The sequence below is a fragment of the Neolamprologus multifasciatus genome, chromosome 1 (assembly GCF_963576455.1).
Source record: "Neolamprologus multifasciatus chromosome 1, fNeoMul1.2, whole genome shotgun sequence".
In the NCBI taxonomy this organism is placed as follows: domain Eukaryota; kingdom Metazoa; phylum Chordata; class Actinopteri; order Cichliformes; family Cichlidae; genus Neolamprologus; species Neolamprologus multifasciatus.
The window spans coordinates 126211-146002 of record NC_140439.1 but is presented as its reverse complement, the minus strand read 5'-3'; the positions used below and the strand labels follow the sequence as shown (position 1 = coordinate 146002).

General features: G+C 39.2%; 1 protein-coding gene across 10 annotated transcripts in view; it reads left to right on the top strand.

Annotated features, from left to right (window-relative positions):
• Window positions 1–19346, top strand: part of celf1 (cugbp, Elav-like family member 1) — a 56032-nt gene extending 36686 nt beyond the window's left edge. For 4 of the 10 annotated variants that reach the window (XM_085163931.1, XM_085163877.1, XM_085163912.1 and 1 more), the window contains 8 exons: window positions 1810–1889; window positions 2270–2431; window positions 2521–2590; window positions 2772–2894; window positions 5724–5840; window positions 7685–7870; window positions 11059–11202; window positions 12423–19346. In XM_085163931.1, coding sequence (XP_085020057.1) covers window positions 1810–1889; window positions 2270–2431; window positions 2521–2590; window positions 2772–2894; window positions 5724–5840; window positions 7685–7870; window positions 11059–11202; window positions 12423–12550 — 1010 coding nt within the window. In that variant the 3' untranslated portion in view covers window positions 12551–19346. Of the gene's footprint in view, window positions 1–1809; window positions 1890–2269; window positions 2432–2520; window positions 2591–2771; window positions 2895–5723; window positions 5841–7684; window positions 7871–11058; window positions 11213–12422 lie in introns of all 10 variants that reach the window. The other 6 variants (XM_085163892.1, XM_085163921.1, XR_014874711.1 and 3 more) reach the window with 5 other exon arrangements.
• The last annotated feature ends 446 nt before the right edge of the window (window positions 19347–19792 follow it).

Below are 19792 nucleotides of genomic sequence, written 5' to 3'. Positions count from 1 at the left end.
GGTCAGCCAGTGGTGTTGAGGATTTTGTCAACAGTAGGGAATTATGATCACATAAAAAAAAGAACAAGAAATTTTGATCGAACGTGCAATACCACCTGGAAACCTATGGGAACAGCTTCCCTTTTCAGCATGACAGTGATCCCAAACACAACACCAATGGATTAAGATTATACTCATATACAAAAACACACAGAGGAACACTATCTTTCATGGATTGGCCGCCCCAGAGCCCAGACTTCAACATTATTGAAGCAGTAATAGAAGAACAGCCTTGAATATCCTTCAAGAAGCCTGGAGAACTATTCCTGAAGAAAGTACTGTAAGAAAGTATAAGAGAGCTGAATAAGACAATTTAGACTCACTTGAGGAATAAAGGTGGTCATAGTCTTACTAACTTAAAAACATGATAAATGTTTTAATAAATGTACTGAAACATATGCAAATAAAAACAATAGGGATGGCACAGCATTGTAAATGCCTAGTATGGGCTGAAACCAATTGGTCACAAACCAAAATGTGGAAGCTCTGTGCAATGGCAAACCAAGCAGTTCTATATGTCCAAAGGTTTATAGACAACTAAACTGGGATGATGTAAAAAGTGACTAAGATTAAAGACTGATCTTATCCACCAGAAGATGCCCTCAAGAGCTGAAAGCTCATACCTTTTTCTTCGCTCTGCAGGTTTGATTCTAAAGAGACAACATTGATTATCAATTCAGTAAAATGCCCTGCTCTTTAACAGCTTTAAAGAACCATGATAGACGTGAAGAAAAATGTTGTTTCGAATACCACAAAAATGTTAGAAGGTGAAAATGCTATAAATAGGATAATTTACATCATAGAGATCTGTTCTTAAACCATGTTTAGAGTCAAAAAGTGATGTGACTAGGTTAGTTGGTCCCTGCTAATAGACTTACATTACTTAGGTAAGGTAACTAGTGACAGAACTCAGTGGAACACAAGGACACTACAACTAAAAAGCAGCCTAAGGTATCACTTTTGTACTTAAAAAAACAAACAAATAAAAGATACACTGTCCGCTTTCACTGTCTGTTTCAGTGCAGTTCTTTCATTATTTGGTTAGCTGCACTGAAACAGGAAAATCTAACTGTAGCCTTAATGTTAGAATATCTAGATAAGCCCCTAACCCTAACTCTTGCACCGGTGGTTCACCAGACCGACAACCCTTAATTCTGTTTGATTTTTTTCTTCCCCTGTCAGGTCGGGTGTACAGACTAAGCGGTACAATCGTCTGGAAAAGCAGATGTATCCACCAGATGATATCATCACTATTTTATCCAATGCCAGGAACTGATGACCTACTGATTGAATTGAAAATCTTTTTAAAGATAAATTACATTTCCCCTCTTAACCTCCTAGGACCTGGCGTCCACATATGTGGACATCACATTTTGGGTTATTTAGACCAAAATGCTCAATTTTGTTCTACAAGGGCCTGATATCCACTTACGAGGACATTATACTGCTACTGTTCTTTCAAAATTTTAAACGAATATCCTAATACGTGGCTCTCATTTTTCTTAAAAACAAAAATAAGGTAAAAAAAAAATCTGGTAATTCTTTGTTTTTACATTCATCAGGCCCCAATATGCCCAAATATCAAAGAGAAATTAAAAATGCATGCTGTGGAAGAGTTCGGGTCTTAGGAGGTTAAATATGAATAATGAATCTTAAAGTTCTCCCTCTTACACAAATAAACTGGAAAAGTGTATCAAGAATTTTGTTAAAAATAAGTGTGGTCTTACTGAAAGGTTAACAAAATTGATACATTTAGTTTCTTTCTTGCAGGTTGTGCGTTTGTGACATTCACAGCCAGACAAATGGCCCAGTCTGCTATCAAATCCATGCATCAGTCCCAGACCATGGAGGTGAAGTTTAAACTAAAAAAAACAAATTTGCATTTTGTCTGTGATTTAGGAGATCTGCATTCTGTTGTTTCCACTGGATAAATAGTTTCAAGGTTTCCCAGTATATGATTATTCACAGCAAGAGATTAACCATTGTCCTTGATGTAAATATGTAAGAAAAAACTGTGTATGTTTCTGTCCTGTGTCCTGTTTGTTTGTATATGTGTCTTTCTGGCTGCTGTTACAACCAAATTTCCCCTTGTGGGACAATTAAAGGATTATTCTATTCTAGATTTTTTTTTAACTATTTGGTTACGTTACTTGGAATTTGAAAGTTGCAGTTTAATAGTTTTGACCAGTAACCTGTCATGAGCACAATGTTTTCCTGTGTTTGTGTTCAGGGTTGTTCATCGCCAATTGTAGTGAAATTTGCAGACACTCAGAAGGACAAGGAGCAGAAGCGCATGGCTCAACAGCTGCAGCAACAGATGCAGCAACTTAGTGCTGCTTCCATGTGGGGTAATCTCACTGGACTCAACAGTTTAGGCCCACAGTACTTAGCAGTAAGTGTATATTTATCCAAAATGTAACAACCATTAGAAAACAAATTGACAAATTTAAATGTTATCTTCCATTTTTCTTCTTGCTTTAGCTCTACTTACAGTTGCTGCAGCAGTCTGCCTCCACAGGGAATGCACTCAACAACCTGCACCCTGTTTCAGGTACATATACACACATCCACAAAATGTAAAGCTATATTACTGGCTACATAATAATCTCATTAATTATTTTGAGTTTAGATTCATCCCTTTGTTTATTGAGAAAGTTAAGTCCAGCCTTATATCTGTATAACTGATGATCTCTGTTGGGGAACTTGAACTTGCCTATTCATGTGTCTGTCAGGTCTTAATGCTATGCAGAACCTCGCTGCTTTAGCAGCAGCAGCAACTGCTACACAGGCCACACCTACAGGTTCTAGCGCCATGACGACATCTACTAGCCCACTAAGTGCGTTAACAAGCTCAGGTAAAAACCAAAACACAGAGTCTGTACTACAAAACTAAGGAAATTTATGTTTGGTTGATTTCTTTGTTGTGACAATGAATGTTGCAAATGAATCGTATATCACTGGAAAGCCTATTCATGGTGCCACCTTTGTAAGAAAAATCTATTTTTGGGTTGAGCAGCAGAGGTTGAGTATGTAGGTTGTGCCCTGTAAAACTTAGTGGACACAGGTGAAAGAATATTGGCTTACCGGATAAAACAATACTGTGGATCCATCACAGAATGGCTATAAATACATACTTTCACAGAATTTAAAACTTTATATGCTCTTGGACCTGAAATTAAATGTCAGGTAATCTCTAATATAATGTAAAATACTGAACACCAGGATTTAAACTGTATATTAAACCCATTTGCTTTACAGCAAATTCATTTCTGTTCCACTACTGGCCTAATGCAAGAACTGCTCAATTAGGTAAGGAGAAACAATAGTCCATTAGTCCAAATACAACTTCATCCTCAAGAAGTATAGTATTGGTGCATTGTATAGTATAGTATTGCATAGTATTAGAGAACTGGAGCCAACGACCTTCACCTAAACCCAGTAAAATTTGATAAGATTATATCTGTGAAGGTTCTCAGTCATCCAGGTCATCATAGTCTAAGCAGCTTGGAAAGATGCTTTTTTCTTTCCAAGCTCCTTAGATTTGATAAGATTATGTTTGGGCTTTTGAGCAATAAAATTCAAGAAAGGCGTGTGCAAACTTAAGTTAAAAAAAAAAAACCTGATTAAAAATATTTTATTACAATCGTGATGATTTGGGTCAATGCCATTTTTTTTTCATATGCTTGAAAAGCAGTCAACAAGTATACTGTATATGAAACACTTTGTCATGTAACAAAAACCAAAACCAAAAAAGTAAGACTGAACTAGAGATGGCACGATACCACTTTTTTATGTCCGATACCGATACCAATATCATAAATTTGGATATCTGCCGATACCGATATGAATCCGATATAGTGTGTTCTTTAATCAATAAAACGTTTTTTTAATATATTGGTGCATTTTGTATAAGTTTATACTCAAGTTTAAATAAATAACAACACTAAAGCTATTCTGTTATACCTGTATGTAAAAAATACACTGCGCCCAAAATATTTCATAGTTCAGTAACACTGATCAATCTAATAAACTTAAACCTGCTCCATCCTCCCTGTTCTGGTGTTTTAAAGAGTACTTAGCAGAAATATTAAACAACCTAACTAATAGGGCTGCAACCTCCCAGCAAAAAAAAATAGGGAACCACCCTCCACCTCATGATGCTTAATTGACGTAATCAAATTTAATTTGATGCAGGGGGAAAAATGCACAGAAATAAATTATTTTTCAAGAATAATTAAATAGATTCAACAGCTTTCTTCAACAGAACTGCAGACTGCACAGATGGTTCCCAAAGGAAAAAGTAGTATAGCTTACTAGGGTATATTAGACTTAACAGTTACTATGTACAGTAATGGACTTCTATACATTTTACATCAGATTAAAACTTTGGGTGTAAGATTCAGATAATTATTTATTAAAAGCTCGACATTTTAAATGAGAATAAGAAAGAAAAGTATGTCTTTGTGCCCCCTTTCCCCTGTTCATGCCCTATCAGCCCCCCTGGCTAAACTTTGCTAGCTCCGCCCCTGCACAGTTACGTCAGCTGTAGAAAAAGATCCTGGTGTAGAAATAATATTAAATAAATTCTAACAACAGCTGATCAAGCTTAAACGTGCTGCTGTTGTTCAGCCGCTGGTTTCCTCTTTCTGGTGCAAAGTGGGCCAAAAACTAAGAAGAGAGACGATCAGCTGATCATTGATCAGTTTATGATTGAAGCAGGAGAGAGAGAGAGAGAGAGAGAGAGAGAGAGAGGCAGTCGCTCCATATATCTGTTGTTAAGCTTAACGTGGGAATGCTTTACAAACATTCAGAGATGAACTTACACACTTGCTTTACTTCTCTCTGGGAAAACTTCCTCGGAGATGAAATGCTGGTTTGAGGCTACAAGCACACACAGCCGCTCTATCACGTGACCACACTGCTGCGACGTGCTACGGTTATGAGCCGAGTTACACCGTGTAGCAAGTTTTGTGAGGTGCTTTCGTGATATTTAATGGATCGGATTACATTTTTTACTTCTCGCCGATATCCGATCCAGTAATTTGGGTCAGTATCAGGTTATGATCAGTATGGACCGATCCGATATTACGTATCAGTATCGGTCCATCTCTAGACTGAACCCCCCCAAAAAACCAAAACAAAACCCAAACCTTATTATAGCAAGTGCTTTTGTTTAACACTAGAATTGGCAAAGGGCTTATTTGGACCCCTTTGCATTTTACAATGTTGCTGTTGAAATAAAACTCCACCTAATTTCATGACTTTCCCAAAAATAGAATTGGGTCATGATACACTTTTTGGGTGTAGGGAATAAAAAGAAAAACGCATTGTGACAATTTATTTCCTTCAAGGGTGTAATTTTGACCCAATGGAAATTATTGTAAAGTGCCTGGCTGCCTGGAAACATGTATTGTTTACACACATGATGATATTAAATCTACCATAACATGAACCAGAGCTGGCTAGATGTGATTCATAAGTAAATATATAGCGGACTGTAGTAATGAAATCATTTAAATTACTTGTAAGACTAATAAAACCCTTAAAACATAAATCCTGGCTTTGTCAAATCTTCCTTGTGATTAGACTTTTGATATTTTCCATTCTTATAGTACTTTTAATGATGCAGGGTAAATTGTTCATTTCCCTTATTATTATATCATTAAAAGTAAATGTTTCCCAAGCAGGCTCCTCCCCCACCTCCAGTGGCAACTCCTCGGCGAACCCCATGGCTTCTTTAGGGGCCCTGCAGTCTCTGGCTGCTAGTGCTGGAGCTGGCCTCAACATAGGTTCCTTGGCAGGTAAAAACTCTTATCTGCATAGGCGGAAATATAGATTAATTTGAGGCAGTACGTCTGATATAAATCTTCATTTTCAGGATTTGCTTGTCTTTGCTTTTTGTTTTCATAGGATAATTCTGCCTGTAATCTGGCTTGTAACTGTTTTATAATAATCACTGCCTGTTGAATTGGATTGTACTTGTACTAACTGTAAATAAGTTCCAAGTGCGTTGGCTCAGTGGTTCCTTCGGTGGTTCCTGCTAACTTGAGCAACTTAATCCATGCAATCTGTTGCATAAATAATTTTATGCAACAGATTGGGGGGGGGGGGTGTTTTGTTGTTGTTTTTGTTTTGTTTTGTTTTTTTACTTTTCAGGCTGACTTATTAATTACAATTGTAAAACCAAAAGGGGGAAAAACTTTTGTATTACTTTCCCTGGAACACTCTCTTACTGTCGTTATCTAAAACCTAAAAGAGAATTATGGATTTGATCAACTGGTCTCTGAATGCTATTGACACCCTTTTCTCAACGAGAAGTCTGAGCTTGGGTGAGCCGAGTGTCCTGGAGGTACTTTCCCTGCCGGATACACGATGGACAGGTGGCATAACTGGAGGGTCGTGTGCCTGGCAGGACTGTCGATCGAGGACGCTGAAGATGTCTACCTATTCAGAACCATGATAACAGGGTTCTTGCTGATCGGAGCTGGCTTGGCCCTGGCTTATCGAAGAATTAAGAAAGCGGAACCGGCTGTTCAAACCCCCACAAGGCTGCCCGCTGGGATTGAAACGATGGGACGAGGCGTGAGTTTCTCAAAATGGGCTCATTGAGTGCAGCACGAAGAAGATCTTGGAGAAGCTTGCAGCTGCCGTGAACACTCAGAATAAGACCTCTGAGCGCAAATTGGATCACATCTTGGAGAAGCTCACTGCGGTCGTGAGTTCTCAGAATCTGCTCTTTGAGGAAAAGAATGACAACATCACGGAGCGTAAGGTTGATAACATCATGGAGAAGCTCGCGGCTCTCCAACGGGAGATTGAGAGACCAGTGTCAGGGTGTTAAGAACAGCTTTGAAATTCATATGAGTTGTTCGCACTAAAGTAAAAACCACCATCACTTCATGCGGAGACCACTTCGGTGCCAGCTGCGGTCTCAAGGCTGGAGCCGAACAAAAACACCCTGATAACAGACTGTGCTTAGACTGTTTCTTCCCATTCTGCAAGCCCACCTGGGTTGGCTGGAAGACTGTTAGCCTGGCAGGGCGAAGGACACTGTCTCAGCTGAACTCTGGACACACACACACATACACACACACATACACTGATACGCACTCACTCATCCCCCCTCCCTTTCCAAACGCCTTCGATGCTTGTCCCCTCCTGGAGAACACGGCGGGTCTGAGCCCGCGCTGGAAAAATAGCTGCAGAGCAGGATGGCTGCTGTGTTTGCTTCGGATTACTCCTCACCCTCTACCCACCCCTGTTGCTGGTCACGTGCTCCATAATGTTGTGCTGTGGACTTTTATGTAGAGGAGTTTTTTTGTTTCCTGTTCTCATGCTGTCCTCCCAGGAGCTCAGCATGAGTAGAGGTCTCTTTTTTCCCTCTTGGACTTTCCCACTGTAGTGTATATTTCAGTGTTTTTCCGTAATTCTACTGGCCCCTGACCTGTCTCCCCATGTGATGTCTGTGTTGTGTATGTAAGGTCGGGGTGGGGTGGGGGGGGGGGGGGGGCAAGTTGCATGTGAAAAATAAAGTTTTCTTGAATCTTGAACAGTGACAGCCTTTTGGCCTCTTTTCTGATTCTTAGTCTACTGAAGTTTGTACCACTGTGAACATACAGCTTTTTTCTTCTTGTAACTGATGCAGGCATGGCAGCACTTAATGGCAGTCTTGGCTCTGGAAGTCTTTCTAATGGCTCAGGAAATACAATGGAGGCACTGAGCCAGGCCTACTCTGGCATTCAGCAGTACGCTGCCGCCGCCCTCCCTAGCCTCTACAACCAGACCATGCTATCCCAGCAGAATGTGTCAGCTGCAGGCAGCCAAAAGGAAGGTGAGTCTTGTTAGCTGGGAGTAGATCTAATGCAATGACTAATGAGTGAAGTGGACACTTATTAAAGGCGTTTATACAGAGGTTCAGTGTGTAACTATTAAAAAACAGAATGCAGCACTACTGTATTAGCATGTTTTAATGTATTTTCTCTTTAATTCAGTTTTATCCAGCTTTTGCTTGATCAGTAATAAACCTGATGAGTTGTAGGCTGTTTTTTCAATTAGGCCGTACCTATATGCCTTAGATGAAATACATAAACCTACTGTCAGTTTTCTCACAATTTAACATAACTCAGGCAACAAGAATAAACCATATGTAACTTGGAACCTCTCTAAAGGATTGTATTAATGACAAAGATGCACACACATGTGCCATTTGGTTATGCAACTTTTTTTTTTTTTACAAGAAATTCTTCTACTTTCCAACCCTCACCCTTGGTCAGATCTGTAGGGTCATGAACAGAAGTGGGTAAAATGAGTTTATTTTGTATGGTGGCTGTGCTCAGCATTTGCAGTAGGGAGAGTAACTCTGATATCCAAACTGAGTGCTCATCAGAGTAGTGCTCCTGCTCCTTTGTGATGAAAGGAGACAGTTGAGGTGGTTCTGACCTCTGGTTTAGGATGCCTCCTGGATTTCTCCTTAGAGGTTCTCCAGGCACTTAGGAGCAGAACCCAGTTTCTGGGGAGAAGGATGTCTGGAATACTCAGTCAGCTGCCATCATGATCTCCCTTTGAATACCCGTAAAGATGATTCATGGATGATTTGTGTTTTAATTTTACACTTTTTCTCGTTTGTTTTTTAATACTGTTATGCAATTTAAAATACTTGTTGACAGCTCTAATTCCTTCATCATTTTGAAGTAATTAAACATGGTAAATGTAACATGTAACTGTAAACAAGTAAACTAGCTGCAGAGATGTTACCATGCATCACCATTGTGCCTCTGCTTACCTACCAACAGTTAGCAACATTATTTGATTTTGATTTTTGTTTTTGATATACCTTTATTAGTCCCACAAGGGGAAATTTCATAAGGCTGCCGACCTATTGCACGCAGTGGCGGCGCCATCTTACCCTCCGACCATACATACATTACACAAAACATCACATGGGGAAGACAGGTCAGAGAGGTATAACAATGGAAAATGCACCACATGAGGAAAGATAAGGAGAAAAAATAACTCCCCCCAGACTGAGCTCAGTTTGAGAACAGAAAAAACACCTCTGCACATGAAAAAACTCTTAATACACCAAAGAAACACATGACAAGCAACAGGGGTGGGTAAAGGGTGAGAGACAGCCGAATTAGACAGCACATCCGGGCCTGCGTGCGCTGGTCTCCTTGATCCACCGTCAGCATCGGAAGGGAATAAGCGTTGAAGACCTTTGGAAAGGGAGGGGGGATGAGTGTGTGCATATCAGTGTATGTCTGTGTGTGTGTGTCCAGAGTTCAGCTGAGACAGTGTCCTTCGCCCTGCCAGGCTAAGTAAACAGTCTTCCAGCCAACCCAGGTGGGCTTGCATAGAATGGGAAGGAACAGACTAAACAGTCGTTATCAGGGTGTTTTGTTCAGCTCCAGCCTTGAGACCGCAGCTGGCGCCAAGAGGGTCTCCGCATGAAGAGATGGTGGTTTTTACTTTAGTGCGAACAGCTCATGTGAATTTCAAAGCAGTTCTACAGTCCAACACTGGTCTCTCAATCTCCCGTTGGAGAGCTGCGAGCTTCTCCATACTTGCGTTCTGTGATGTTGTCATTTCTTGTGCTCAAGGAGCTGATTCTGAGAACTCACGGCAGTGTGCCTCCCCGAGATGTCATCCAATTTGCACTCAGAGATGTTATTCCAAGCTAGCCCTTCCGAGATGTATCCAGTCTGCAGTCAGAGATCTTATTCTGAGTATTCACAGCAGCCGTAGCCTCTCCAAGATCTTCTCCGTGCTGACTCAATGAGCCCATTTTGAGAAACTCATGCCTCTTCCCATTGTTCCAATCCCAGCGGGCAGCCTTGTGGGGGTTTGAACAGCCGGTTCCACTTTCTTAATTCTTCGATAAGTCAGAGCCAAGCCAGCTCCGATCAGCCAGAACCCTGTTATCATGGTTCCGAATAGGTAGATATCTTCAGCAGTCAAGCTCACCCAAGCCCAGACTTCTCGTTGAGAATGGGGTGTCAATTGCATTTAGGGACCAGTTGATCAAATTCATAATTCCTCTTTTAGGTTTTAGAGAACAGACTGAGAGAGAGTGTTCAGGGAAAAGTAATACAAAAAACACGAGACTAGACAAGGACATAAGAGGCTAAGCAGGGAAGCTAAGGGAGAGGAGGAGGAGGAGAAAAGTGCGACCGCCTTCGTCAAGAGCAAGAGCAGAAGGACATCAACAATCAACAACAATGAAAGGAGTTGGAGTTAAAAAAAAAAAAAAAAAAAAAGTAATCATGGAATCAATTTATAGACCAAATTTATTCTAAACCTTTGGCTCAACAAAGTAGCCGCCTTTGGCAGATATAACAGTTGAACAATTGGACTAATGTTTTGGGTCATTATCTTGCTGTAGAATGAACCCCTGACCAACTAGGCGCATACCAGAGGGTATTGCATGAATGCTGTGGTAGCTATTTTGGAGCCTCTCACTCTGTCGCCGACCCTGGATCCAGCAAAACAGCCCCAGACCATCACACTTCCTCCTCCATGTTTGACAGTTGATGCCACACACTGTGGAACCATCCTTTCGCCTACTCGACGGCGCACAAAGATCCTGCGTGATGAACCGAAGATTTAAAATTTTGATTCAATTTTATTAGGAAGCTGCTAGGCTGCAGAGAAGTTTTGATATCACATTTTTGTGTTATGGAAACTGTCAAATAAGACAAAGTAAACACAATCAGGTTGGCTATGAGCTTGTCTCTGGAGATGTGCAGCCAGTGTTTGTGTTTTTAGAAGCAGTGCATATATGTTTTGTAAAACACAAGAATCTGTTAAAAAGCAGCTCTAAACCATATTATTAAACACTTTTAAGAATCTGTTAACCAGGCTCTGCATGACTGGATTAAACAGTTTGTTACAGTCTGATTTTTTTTCTTTGCATGAATACAAAAAATGTGACTCTATTTTTAAAAGCTACGTGAATTCATAATGATAATCCTGTTAGAATATTACTGTGTTTTATACTTGTATAATTTCTTTGTTTGGCAGGTCCAGAAGGTGCGAATCTGTTCATTTACCACCTGCCCCAGGAGTTTGGAGATCAGGATCTGCTCCAGATGTTTATGCCCTTTGGAAATGTAATCTCTGCAAAAGTCTTCATTGACAAACAAACTAACCTCAGCAAATGTTTTGGTGAGTTCATGTAAGTTATATATATATATATATATATGTATGTGTGTGTGTGTGTGTATGTATATATATATATATATATATACACACACACACATGTATGTATGTATTAGGGGTGCAACGATACACAAAATTCACGGTTCGATATTTTTTCGATACAAAAAAATTTTCATGCTTTTTTAATTTGTCATTTATTAAAATTATAAATATATATTTTAACTCAAAAGTACAGTTTTTAAATTTAATGTTGCTGAAACAACAAAGTCATAAAAAAAATAATCTATCTGATGGAGGAATCACTCATCTTTGGAAAAGAGAGTTTATTACAGAGAAATGTCTCTTTCCAAAATAAAAGCTATACTATACTATACGCTTCTTCTGGGCTATATTCTCAGCAGCATATTAAACATATCAGGTCCCCATAAGGAGAATCATGTGCTAACGGCTGTCTAAATGACTCGGGTAAAGTTTGTAGCATGCGTGCTTGTTGTTTTTGTCTGCTTCCACTTGTCTTTGCACTAGGATGTGCAGTCATATTCGTTGTGTTCCCACTAGTGCTGTCAGCGTTAATCTTGTTAAAATGACGTTAACGCCACAACACGGCAAATCTCCGTTAACGAGCTACCGCGGATCGCCCCGTGCGTGGGGCTGGACGACGTCAACACGTTAACGAGCTAACTGCGCTAACGCACTAGTTCCCACCAATGTAATTGAGCATTGCTGGCACATCCGACATACTGTTTTACTGTAGTCCATGACGCGCTTACCTTCAGGGTCATACGTCACATGAAGACCAAATCTGAATGAGGGTGGGGGGGGTTCAATTTGCCAGGTTTCAACGAGCTTAGCTTCTGTCTTGCTAGCTTGCGCTGCGCTCGACAGTGCAGCCTAGGCGGAGTAGTCGAACGCAGATCCACTGAGCTCTCAACACAGACAGCACCGTCAGAAGAAAAGTTGATCAAATAAATTAAAAATTTTGTATTGTTCATACATATGCGCACCGAACCGAAAGCACTGTATCGAACGGTTCAATATCGATACGAGTATCGTTGCACCCCTAGTATGTATGTGTGTGTGTGTGTGTGTGTGTATATATATATATATATATATATATATATATATAATGTGCATTTTTTATTTGCAACAATTGGTTTTCTTCGGCACATTGAAAATACCTACTGCAAGCTGCCTTGAGCTGCTCTTAGTGTTTCTTTCTTCTCTAGGCTTTGTGAGCTACGACAACCCAGTGTCATCACAGGCAGCCATCCAGGCAATGAATGGTTTCCAGATTGGTATGAAAAGGCTGAAGGTGCAGCTGAAGCGCTCAAAGAATGACAGCAAGCCCTACTGAAGGAGCTGAGACACTACAGGCTTAGTTAGGCAGGGTGGTGTTATGGTAAGTGTAGTGTGAATAACCAGCTGAGACTGATGCACTCAGAAACTTGTCTGTGTGCTACAGGGCTGCTTCACTGCTCCTCGTGGTCATTAGAAAACATGTCAGGACAAAGACAGACGTGAAGCTACATGACAAGTTTTGACACTAGCCTGGATTCTCCCTATGTTCTTTTGTGGTGTATGCACTTTTTCTTTTTAACAAAAAAGAGAAGCAGTTGTGTTAGTTTGCTGTGGTAGAAAGTAACACACATGAGTCATTTGTCAAGAAATGTTGCATGCTGACTATCAGATGCCAAATCTCTCTGTTGCCACTTCCTGTTCACCTTCTTCCTCTTTGGCACATTTAACCCTCGTGCGTTCTAGGTGAAAAAAGTTACCCTTTTGGGTAACTTTGGATTTTTGATTCTCAATATATCAGGCATTTTAATGTTAAAAACCAGGCAGCAAATGGGAAAGACAAATCTCTATTTGATGTGGTTTTCCCTGCTATCGCTTGAAATGGAGACCAAATAGTGATAGACACCTGTATTGTTTATCAGACTTATTTGTCAGGGTAGGTACAGAAGATCAGATTGTCAAGGTGGAGCACCACCAGTACGTGCAACTGGCATTTGGACTTAAGTGTTTTCGCATGTGTATGCGTGTGTGCACGTTAAATCACTGATTTCTGCAAAAGTTAACAAGCCTGTTGTTGTTCTACCCTTTTCTCTGGCATTTTGAAAGAGTACCTGTGATTTTTGTGCGCTGGTAAAACTGTATTCTGTTTTAGCATTACTTTTAATCGAGTCACTTTCATGTTTGATTATATTACATCTGTTGTTTGTCAATAGCAACAGTTTTATGGTGAACACTAATTGAGAGGCCTCAGGGGGTGAGTGTAGCGTAGTGTAGAAACCATGACCAATTATACTTGATATGGAATTATACTTCATTATACTTCATGTATAATCAGTACATTTAATAAAACATGCAGTTGAGATGTAGATCAACCTGGGTGAAACATCAGGGACTGAGCTGATGTGATCTATGAAGCTTAACTGTCAACTTTAACAAGCAATAACCCCAACTTTCACAATAAATCCAAAGTTGAATGACTTCTTTCAGTTGCTCTGTGCAATGTGAACATGATGGTTTTCATTACTACATTTTATTGTTTTAGTTTAGTTTTTCACCAGCCCTCCCTTTTCATAATAGCTATCAGCTAGCTGACCTCAAGGGCTAGAGACTTTCTATATATTGTGCAAGATTGATCTGGCAGCTCTCTGAACTGCCAGGAAATTATGTTGTGTTTTTGTTTTTTGCATGTTTCATCTTACAAAGAGCTAGGAAGGAAGATAAATGTTGAGATATATATTTTAATCGTAATGCTTTTTCTATTTTCATAGAGATTTTATACTTTCTGTAAGTCTTGGGGAACTATTATTGTCTAAATATTTATCTGATTGGAAATTATGAAGAAAATGTGAATCTGCCACCTCACTTCATCTCTTGATGTGTGTCCTAGACTTGCCTGTTGAACGTTGTTTCCGTTTGCTGATGTGTATTACATGACATTGTGGCACGAGCTGTATACGAAGGATCCATCCGATACTTTTGCTAGAATATTAATAATAATTTAAAAATAATACCAAGGATACGTTCAAAACTGAATTATTTGCAGAGGGGCTACCATGGGGAGTATTAATACATCCAGGGTACCCACGTATTTCATCAGTGTTTAAAGTCTTTTAAGACAAGGAAGTTCCATATTAAAGGAAAAACATTTGTTTAGCATAGCTTGATCAGCTTTTCTGCTACAAGTTACGTCCTAGAACAGGGGTAGGGAACTCCAGGCCTCGAGAGCCGGTGTCCTGCAGGTCTAGGTTCCCTACCCCTGCCCTAGAGAGTAACTGTTTGGGCACTTCCACATCTTTGTGTTCCCTGGGCTCTGTCCTTTAGGGCTGTCATGTACTAATTGGACTAGGTATATATTATATTACTGAGTTCTCAAATGAAAGGCTAAGACTTGGCATTTTAAAGTCATGCCTATTATTTGTAAATAATAAGGCAGAGAGCCTGAGGGACATGAGTATGTGTTATTGTCAAAATGCAAATCTATAATAAAAGTACATTGATGTATTGTATGCATTTACATGGTGGCAGTTAACTATGTATTGAGAATGTAACCTTATAAAAGAACATGAGTTAGTGTAGTAGTATTTACCGTTTCACTGGACGTGCCTCATTTCACTCCATTTTTCGTCCCCATTTGTTTAGCTCTTTGGTCTTAAAAGCATCTATCTGAATGTGTCCTTTAAGGAGATGGCCTTTAACGTATGAGAGATCAGACCTCACACAATGTGATAATACTCTGGGCTCTCAGTCATTAATTGAAAAATATTTTTTTTTATTTAAAAAATTAAAATCACCTGCCAAACATTGTCTAGGTTGCCCTTGTGCTGCTAAAACAGCTCTGGTGCATTTGAGGATACGGGACCTCTACAGGTTTTAGCCTGTTTGTCATGTTCCCTGAGATATTTGTTATAATACTTCTTCTCTTTCGAACATTATCGAAACCTGCCTAAAAGAGAAGTAGAGAAGTATACTCTGAAGATGCCAGTCCACAGCTGAGTTTCTTGTGTTTTTCTGTACAGGTATGCTTTTACTGCCTCAGCAGTAAAATGTTTGGGAGCACTGGGCCTCATTTACTAGCTTTATGTGCACACGTGACCTGTGAGCACCAGAGATGGGCAGTAACGCGTTACTTGTAACACGTTGCTGTAATCCGATTACTTTTTTCAAGTAACGAGTAAAGTAAGGGATTACTATTGCAAAAACGGTAATTAGATTACCGTTACTTTACCGTAGGAACGCTGCGTTACTGCGTTACTAAAACCGTGATTTTTTTGCGAGAATGTCTCATGACAGTGACGTAAGCGAGTGCGACGTTCATGACAACAGCTGTGTGCAGATCAACAATGGATCATATATCGAGTGCAGAGAGAGTATGAGCGTGCAGCGTTTAAAGCGTGGAAGTACTGACCTTACTTTGAGTTTGATTCCATAAAAAGTGACAAAAACATTAGTGTCCGTTGTGCGTGGGAAGAAAACTTCTTTTTACAGCGAAAAAACCCCTAAACTTCCGAGCAAGCACCGAGTAGCTACGACGTAATGGGAAACTCACAGAGAAACTCGCGGATTCTTCCACTGACCGCTGCACACCTGCACCAGGGTAACCCTCCGCCTACCCCACTCCTGCTTTACAGGTGAAAATAGAGCAACAGGACCGCTAGTCTTTGACTTTATTTATTTTCTGCTGTGTTTTACTTGCATCTATTTGAAAGACTAAGTGTAAACACAAAAAAAAATATTTTATGTGCTGGAATGTGCAGAAAATAGGTCTAAATATTAAACAAATTTCTTCCAGTCAGAGAATGTTGCAGATAATTAAATTTTTTCTGGATGCATAAAGTTAAAAAATTAAAACAAATAAAACAAGTTTTAAAAAGAGACTTTTCCATTTGATTACATTTTGTATGATGGATTATGCAGAAAAAGTAGAATTGGGCTGAAAGATCTATCACTTTATCACCTATTCAGGTTGTAAATCGTGTTTTTAAAAAGTAACTAAGTAATTAATTACTTTTGAAAATAAGTAATCAGTAAAGTAACGGGATTAGTTTTTGGGGGAAGTAATCAGTTACTTAGAGGTCCAGTTGCTTTCTTTCCAAGCTCCTCAGAATACCGTGACCTGGATGACTAAGAACCTACACAGACATATGGCTCACTGGTTTGATTAGAATGGTTTTTGAACAGCTATTTGAATCTATAGCAGTTAGGAGTATGGGCTTCTACAATCAGTTCATCCAGTGTTAGTTTAGCACTATGCAAATACCAGACTTTATAACGCTGAGTAAATTAGAAACTGAACTATCAGAAACAAGGTAGAACTGTAAGATAGAATGCAAGATAACTAGTTTATTCCAATAAAGGCATGGAAATCATGCCTAACTTGATCCAGAGGTATAATTAATGTGAATGTCACATCCATCTTAATAATTTTTACTAAAATGTTTCAAGAAGGCCTTATTCAATCAGTCTGGATTAAAACTGTGCTCATGGCTAGGATAATTAAGAACTGTGACAGAAAGATAGGCCTGAGCACTCACAGGACAGATGCAGTTACATTTTCATATTTTACGGAAATTAACGTTCAACGTTCTTGAATCTTCAAATGAATAAATAGAGATAGGAATTGACAGGACACACATGATTCTTCTCTTAGTATTTAGGTATAAACACCAAAGCCAGCAACACAAAACAAAGATGAAAACCAGCACAAAGAGACTTCAAAGCGACCACCACAGTGATTCTACTTTAGAAACAGTTTGGTACCTGTTGAAGTTCAGCAGCGGCTGGCTTTGCCACAAATGACAGCTCACCTTATCACTGTGCTGGGCTGTGGGCGGCATTTTACTGAGCTTTAACATAACCCAACTTAGTTTTAGATGCAGTCTATGCAGATGCTTGTGAAGAGCCTAAGTTGTGTTCAAAGTTGTTTCTGTCCTGGAGCAGTCTCCACTTTACCACTGCGCTCTCGTACTTTTGTGCAATAAAAATAAAATAAATGTCCATGTCCACGCTGGAGCTGTGCCACTATTTTCCTCTGACGACACATGAACTGAAATCAGCTGAATTCAGTTTCAAAATTCCAGGAGTTGATAAGCGGGATTGATAGTCAGGCAGACTAACGAAGGAATTGGGATACATCCCCATGATGTATCAATACATCATGGGGATGATGTATTGATATAAATGAATAAAACCACTAACTGTTAGTGGTGTGCGATACTGCATATTTTGGTATCGATCCCATACCAAGGAAATACGGGCCATATTGCTCTTACCGACACTTTTCAACAAATAAGGTGGATGCGTCATTGAATTGCTAAATCTCAATTAATTTTCTTGACTTTAAGTGTTTTTTGTGATTATCATTTTTTATTATTAAAATAGCTAAAACCCAGGACATAATTTGGACAAAGTTTATAATTAAATAGAAAATGCTAATAGAAAATTAATATTATCACTTTTTTTTCTTTCTTTCTTTTTTTTTTTTTTAGAAAAATCTTTAATTAAAAAGTGAACGCAAACCAGTAAACAAATTAAAACAAGTACTGTTGAGAAATAATAATACAAAAATTACAATTAAAATTCCCAACAACAAAAACAACAACTGGTGAAAATATAAATAATATGTAAACAACTTAACAACCCCCAAAGCGTCTAAGCCATGTCACGTGGCGGTGCACCATCTAAACACAAGAGGGGTGAGGTGGAGCTGACACAGCAGCGGCGAGTCCAGCGACCTGGCTGTTTTGTCTTTGCCGAAACCACAGCATTGCAAACAAGCAGAACTTAAAGTAAAGAATCGATCTCACCAGGCCAGTATTGATCCGATACGGATGCCGACTTGGCATCGATACAATCGATATTTGGATCGATTCGCCCACCACTACTAACTGTCTCAACAAACATTTGTTCTAAGTTTTTAAAGTGATGCAGATTTTCAGATGCACTTAAATAAATGTTGAAAATCATCAGTTCCACTTTCCAGTTAGCTGATTTTAAGAGAAGATGTGTGCAGCATGTTACATCAGGTACTAAAATGTTAAAGATGAGGCTTAAAAAGGTACTACCTCCGTAACACCCTCTGGTCTCCTTACAGAGCTGTGTTTGTTTGCATGTTGTCACTGATTTTGTGCTGGCACCACATTTACAGCTGTTCTATATGTGTGAATCTGCTGTTGTCATCCACCTCAGTTTCTAGTAGCATGCTCATCATCCTCACTCTGTCCCTGAAAATGGCTACTGAGTTTTTAGACTTTAGTAAAGCACCATGATAAATGTGATTATTGTCAGTTTCTTTTCTCTCTCCTGTCTGTGTTCCATTACTGTGTAACCAAGGTTTGTCTCCCTGTTGTGTATTATTTCCTTTGTTTTTCTAGATCTCTTCCTGTTTGCCCTAGCATGTTGGTGTGGCGTCACAGCTCATCGTCCAGTCCTTGTCTACTGCGCTTCACTGGTGCTTCCAATTTCACATTTGACCTTGTAGTTGACGTTGATTGCCCAAAGGTTTTGTTGTTTCTTATGTCCTATGTGCTGCCAAAATAGGCACTAGAAAGGTTGCCTCTGAGCATTTTTGAATGTTAAAATTTATTACAAGCAAAAGAAAATCTATTTTTCTAGAATAAGTAAAATAACCACTCAATTAAAAAACAATTCAGTTTAATAAGAGTCTCTAGTTTGTTTTTATTGACTGTATGATGGAGCAATTTTTCCAGTGCCTCTCTTTTTTGGTTTTGTTATGTTTTTTGTGGAAAAGCAGCTAATCTCTTTAGATTATGTTGTATGTGAGTGCTAGTGTGTGCCTTATTTAAAAAGAAAAAGAAAAGAAAAAAGTCAAAGAAATTGGTGATGACATGTTGTTGTACTTGTGTAATTCCTTCTCCTCTGGAGTTCCCTTTTGAGTGATATGAGGAGGAAACATTCATAATTGTAAAAATGTTTTTTTTCTTTTGACTTATTGTCTCAAAGCACATGGTGCTGTTTTACTCTTGTTTCTGCAGATAATCGGATATAGAGGAGAATATTTTGTCAGGCATGTTTTAGTTTTATTAACTACACTGAAATTTTTGAAAAATAAAATCAAGAAAAAATGAATATGTTTGTTAAGTTTGCTAAGTTAAAAAAATAAACTTGTGCCAAATGTTTTGCGCAATCAGTATTCCTCCTTTTTAGGACTTTTGATTTGAGGTGTTTTTACCAAATGCAGTCGGTAGACCCTACAGACCCACATTTATATGGGCTGCAGTTCGTTTCCTTGACTAATAGATCAGTATCGCTCCAGGTAGGGCTGGGCCATATTATACGTTTCATGATAATACCGGTACAATGTTAGGCAATGATAAGAAAATGAAATATTGCAATAAATTATGAGTAAAACACGCATGCACAATGCTTTTGTTTTTATACACACATGACGGAAAAAGCATGGCAGTGACGGAGAATGAGAAGGGCAAAAGCAGATCATTGAATGAAACAGATGAACCAGAATTGGTTTGTAGAAATGCAACTTCAGTGATGTGGAACTGGTTTGGTTTTCGTCCATCAGAAAGCCACCAAAGCACTTTTTTTTTCCTTTGTAGAGCGGGCTGTC